This window comes from Poecilia formosa, unplaced genomic scaffold, assembly GCF_000485575.1.
Source record: "Poecilia formosa unplaced genomic scaffold, Poecilia_formosa-5.1.2 Scaffold428, whole genome shotgun sequence".
Taxonomy (NCBI): Eukaryota; Metazoa; Chordata; class Actinopteri; order Cyprinodontiformes; family Poeciliidae; genus Poecilia; species Poecilia formosa.
The window spans coordinates 442,116-448,234 of record NW_006800367.1 but is presented as its reverse complement, the minus strand read 5'-3'; the positions used below and the strand labels follow the sequence as shown (position 1 = coordinate 448,234).

The 6,119-nt window shown below is 39.8% G+C and overlaps 1 protein-coding gene across 1 annotated transcript in view; it reads left to right on the top strand.

Annotated features, from left to right (window-relative positions):
- Positions 1–279: 279 nt before the first annotated feature.
- The window catches only part of LOC103155447 (adenylate cyclase type 8-like), a gene marked incomplete at its 5' end in the record, with an annotated part of 20,229 nt that continues 14,389 nt past the window's right edge, over positions 280–6,119 (top strand). The window contains 3 exons of the mRNA XM_007577132.2: positions 280–399; positions 2,625–2,797; positions 3,986–4,064. Of these exons, the coding sequence (XP_007577194.2) occupies positions 280–399; positions 2,625–2,797; positions 3,986–4,064 (372 nt within the window). The remainder of the gene's footprint in view (positions 400–2,624; positions 2,798–3,985; positions 4,065–6,119) is intronic.

Sequence of the window (6,119 nt, the reverse complement as noted above, 5' to 3'; positions counted from 1 at the left end):
CAGGCATTAGTGGTAGACATTCAACACCTTGATATTAAAAACAAGACTCGCATTGGAAAGTAGAAACACCATCATGACTCAAAAACACACAGACCTGAATTAAGCAGGTAGAGGTGGAAATAAATTTATGGTTGGAAATCAGAACCATCGATCTGTTCTGATCAACGGTTCATCTGCAAGTGAATCAAAAACATTAATCAAGTAAATATCGACCCTAATGAGCAGAATGACTGAGATTTCTCCTCGTTTTCAGCTGATCTGAGTAATTTTGCTCGCTGAAATGATCCGTCCTGTTTGTGTCTCTGCCAGCTGTGGTGCGACTTCGACAAGTCCAACACCTTCAGGAACCAGACGTACAACGAGTCTGCCTCCATCCCGGACATCTGCTTCTACCCAGAGGTACCAACGAGATGAGCTGTCGGTTTGCGGCCCGGTCCGTCTGTTGCGCTTTCTCACCTCTGCGTCAGCGATGAATTAAACATGGCGGACAGCCGCCGCGTCCCACAAGGAGGTCCCGCCTGGGATGCGGCGGCGGCGGCGCCATCAGGGCGTCACGTGGAAAACATCCGTCATGTTGTTTTGCCCTCACAGTTTGCAGCTGATTGATGGAGCCAATAAGGAGGCTGGTTTTTACCGCCGCAGGTTCGGCTGAGTCATGTTGTTGCATGTATACATCATAAACTTATTTCCTCCTCAGGCTCCGCAGGTAAGACCTGCTCTGTGCACACACTGCATCTATTTTTAGCTGCAGACAAATAAGAAAATACTGGATATTGGATTTAATATTTCATAAGCAGGCAAAGCAGAAACTTATCAAATAAAGGGCAGTTTAGTAGTTTTGGTTTATTACGGCTCAGCAGGGGTTGTGCTGTGTGGCCAGAGGAACTGGGGATTCGATCCGGAGCTCATAAAAGTTATTTTAGTTTGTGCCCAGAGTTCACATTAATAAGAAAACTTATGAGACAAACTGGGAGGTTTAGTTTATATGCAGAAAGTTTAAAATGATCTTCAGTCCAATTTTAGGTTCAGGAATCTGAAGACCTAAAAACAAAAAAAAACCTCCAGAGGATTGTGTCTGCATTATAATCCTCACAGCAGTAATCTTGATTATTTGTGTAATGTTGTTTTGACTCCTAGTGGCTGCCTGTGGTATTACAGTTTTCCTGCTAAAACTACAGATTAACTCAAACCTAATGAACTATTATGAACCAATTATTATTAAATGGTTTGTTTTAAGGTGAGAAATGAAGATATTTAAATAAAACCTCTTTATAATTGATCAACTGTACGCTGATAAACTGTAAATATTCTCCAGTCTGTTATATTTGGTCATTAAAAATGTTTTGAAAAATGCTCAGAAATAAAACATTAATTATTAACAGAAACCTTAATTTTTTATATATTTTAAACACAAAAGACCATTCATAAATAATTTATCCACAAATTTCCAGGATGTTAGATAAACTGTTGGTTGTTGGGTTAATAATTAATTGTCTAATTAGTCATGCTGATCTAATTATTAGCTGGTTATTAAAGTATTATTAGCTGTAATAAATGTTAATTGAGGAGGAATAATTTAATTCATAACTAACTAATAACTACTCATAATTACAAGATATTCCTCATTAATAGTTATTAATTATCAGGGTAAACAGTTTATAGTTTGGTAAAGAATAATAATTCTATGTTACATAAATAACCGTTAATTCAGCTCCAGTTTTAGTTTTCCCCTCATCATGTAACTAAAATATGTCATGATTTCATGCATGTTTTAAATTTCATGCATAATGTTCTAAATTTCATGCATGTTTTAAATTTCATGCATAATGTTTTAAATTTCATGCATAATGTTCTAAATTTCATGCATAATGTTTTAAATTTCATGCATAATGTTTTAAATTTCATGCATGTTTTAAATTTCATGCATAATGTTTTAAATTTCATGCATGTTTTAAATTTCATGCATAATGTTTTAAAGTTTGTCTCCTACAGTAAATAAAGTCCATGTTTGATTTATATTGTGATTGAAATTATAAACAAATATTCTGTATTTTTCTAGTATTTTTATTCAGAGGAGCAACAAACTTGCTTAATTCTGGTTAATGTTTAGTTTGTGATTATGAAGTGATGACCTGATCAGGTGTTTCCTCGTTCGTTTTACTTTATTTATTAACATATGATTAATATTTTATTAGTTTTCTCCTTTGTTCCTGATAATCTCATTAACTGAAACAAAATGATGAAGAAACGTGTAATTATTATGAGTATTTAGCAAATCCAGATTAGTTTTTTTTCCTTATTATTTTTACTTAATTATTACATAAATCTGATAATTAGCTGCTTGGAGGATTAAATTATTTATAGTAATTAGTTTAGTCTGTAATTCATCTGAAACCAGCTGTTAGCTCGTTAATATTTACATTAAATCAACTATGAATTGAATGATAATCTGAACTTCACCAGTTTATTTCCTCTCATATTTCAGGTAAACAGTTTTTGCCCTCAGTGCTGTGACTCTCTGCATCCTGGCTGAATTTGGTCGGATGTTTGCGTTGGCGCCCCCTGCTGTCCCGCCTGCTGGGATCATGGATGTGCATCTAATCGCTGGTTTGTTTGGTTGGCAGTACTTCGTGTTCACGGGCGTCCTGGCCATGGTCACCTGCGCCGTGTTCCTGCGGCTCAACTCGGTGCTGAAGCTGGCCGTGCTGCTGCTGATGATCGCCATCTACTCCCTGCTGACCGAGGCCTTCTACACCTCGCTGTTTGTGCGCTACGACACGGTGCACCACAACACGGAGTGAGTCGTCTGCACAGCCGGAGCGTTTTCTCGTCGCGTGGCGGCCATGTTGGATGCCTCACTTCACTTGGTTCTGAATTTACATTTCGTCTTCACATCCACCTGAAAGATCCACATGTCTGCAAATGTACAAAATATGAATCTCTCAGGGTTTTTATTGATCCTATTTGATATTTACTGTAATAAAATTACAGCAGAAATGTGAAAAACCAGCAGAGTTTGAAGTTTGCAGGCTGATGATAACTCAGGAGCTGGATTAAAATCCTGGAGTTGTTTTTACGTGAAAAGTGAAAAACAAAGGCAGCCTGGATTAATGTCCTGTAAAATCTTTACATTTCTGATATTTAAAGGTTTATTTCTACCATTAGGTAGATTTAGTTTCAGTTAAATGAGTCGGATTTCTTGCCAAACAGGAAATTTGAATATAAATATGACATGATTAAAAGTGGACTTTAAGATATCAGAAACCATAAAACCAATTAAATAAAAACCCATTAACAGTTTCCTGATTAGTGTGGCCAGCTCCAGTCCTCATCACCTCGACCCAGAGTCGGGATAGTTTCTGTTAAATGTCCTTTAAATGTGTAAAACGTCTCCAGGCAGAAACATGAAGATGATTTCTGCAGAAATGTTTTCACATCTGAAACAAAAAGCACAGAAGAGGATCATGAATTTAATTTGATTCCTTTTGTTTTCTTATCTGGTCTCCAGGACCAGAGGAGCGTTCTGCTCTCTGTCAGCTTCGGCTGTTTTGTTTTCGCAGATGTTTTCTTGTCATTTGTGTGGCAGCTGAAGCGTGACGTTAAAACCTCCACGGATTCAACAATGCATAAAAACTCAGAGTCTCAGACCTGATTCCTGTTTTCAGCCAGTAAACTGGGTTAAAAACTCTCTATTAGTTTGAGAGTTTGCGTTTCTGAGCTGATGATCCTCAGAGGGAAACAAACATGTCGTCTCAGGTTTTTTCATAAGATCAGATTCCTCTCCTGTGCGTATCAGTTTATAACTTTACATAAAGTGAGTGGTTTCTCTTCCAAAGTTTCTCTTTGATGGGATTTTGTTGCATGACTTTAATCTTTTAGTAGATTAAACTACAACGTGACATTTTAATGTCTTCTGCCTGATATTTCCTGCAGAGTGTAATGAAATCAGAATAAGCATCTTATTTTTTTCTTCTCCTCCCATCAGAAACTTCCTGGGAACCAAAGAGACGTCTCTGCTGCTGATGGCCATGTTCCTCCTCGCCGTGTTTTACCACGGCCAGCAGGTAAAACCATCACTTCCAAAACACAACTCTGCTCTTTTTCAGTTCAGTTTGTTTTATGACAGGAATCTGAAACAAGTTATCTCAGTTTATTTAATCAAAGTGAACTAAGTTCAGCTTATTATTCAGATTAGATTAAAAGGTTTCTTTCTAAGGAAGCCCAGCAGGCTCATTCCTCCTGACGAAGCGACAGGAGACAGTCGGTTGTGTCGAGTCCTTGACTTGACAGAAATCCCTCATATCAAACATGCATGAAGCGACAGTGGAGAGGAAAACCAGGAGGGAACCTGCATCATGTCAGCTGATGGCGTCCTGCAGGAGGAGCCTCAGCCAATCAGAACGCCAGACCAGGTGCATCTGAGAAAACAGAAAGTTAGCATTTTAATTCACTAAATCGGAGAGCAGCAGGAGAAGTTGTGAGTCGAGCCGATGGCAGCAGAACTCCAGAAACCGATCAGGACGACCTGAACGGTTTCGCTCACCGCGATGGAAATGAAACAGGAAATCATGTTTACGCTTCTTAAAAAGAGTTTAAGGAACAAAGATTCACTTCATCCAGTGGAACAAAATGAAAGCCTGAAGCGACGCTGAAGCAGTTAAAGACTTGATTCCCTCAGCAGGAGGCCTGAAGAAGTGATTACACTTATGAAGCTTTAATGAAGCTGCAGAGCAGAATCGGTCCATCGGGTTCCTGGTGGTTCCTGGTGGTTCTGCTGCTTCGTTTCAGGTCCAGCTTCCAGGTGCCGCCAACCAAATTAAAGTCAGTCGATTCATTTCCCTTTCAGACAAACATCTCCTGCTGCGCTGCAGCTAATTGGAAAGAGGAAAAAGCTTCATCATGCCACAAATTAGCAGATCTACCAGACCATTAAATTAAAAAGCATAAAGTAATCCAACACACTTTTCTCACAATTAAAAGTTTGAACGTTGTATCAGAAAAGATTTATTCTTCCTGGATGTGGCAGTAGAGTTTAACCGCAGGTCTCAGTCTGAGCACATGTAGCGTTATTACATGATTATTACACAATTATTACATAATTATTACATAATTACATGTGATTAGAAAATAACTGAACATTTAGTTTGGTTAGAAATGAAAGAGAAACTGATCAGGTGAATAAATCCACTAATCAATGATGACGGCTAACAGCCAATAAAAACATAGATATTTATTTTATTTGCTATAGAATTACTTCTAATCGTTGAACACAGAAATGTCTGCCATCTAAATCATCACATTTTGTTCAGACGTTGATGTCGTTCTGGTCTGGAGAAATCAGCACATTTTAGCCTCAGGATCATTTCATAACTATGAATAATAGTAAATGTTTCCAGCTTCTTTCCTCTGAGTCGTGCTGCGATTTCTGCGTTTTAGTTTTACTTGAGTAAAACATGTTTTTGTATTTCTGCCCTCCGGTTTTTGGTTTTCTGTCTCTGGTTCACTGATCACATTTTCTGAAGCATGTTTTGTTTCCCGGTTTGTAAGTTGAACCGTTTCCCTGAGCAGCAGTTTGTCTGTAAATTGTTCAGGTTCAGAAACGTCTTCCTGGATATTTTGGTGTAACCGTGACGACGGCGTTTTATCTTATCCGGCTCATTTCGCCGGCCCGATGCGCTCCATGATCCACTCTGCGCTGATGGAGTCCGGCTCCGCGGCCGGGAGGAAACGGTCGTCGCCCCGCTGCTTTCATGCTCTCTCTATGGCAACCTTTGATCATGCAGCGGGGCGGCTCAGCGCCGGCTGGAGGACTGGACCCGTCACGTAATTGAAGGTCTTTTGTGGCCTCATGAAAGTAGAAAGCAGCCGCATTTGAAGTCATACAGCATCGATTTTCTCTGGGTCAATTTGATCACTTGTTTGGGAAGCAGGAGACAATGACAGCTCTCAGCGCCAGCCTGCAACTCGCCGCTCGGAAACGGCGCCGCATCAGGAGGAGACGCTCTGAGTCGGAGCCGCATCAGGAGGAGACGCTCTGAGACGCCACATCAGGAGGAGACGCTCTGAGACGCCACATCAGGAGGAGACGCTCTGAGACGCCACATCAGGAGGAGACGCTC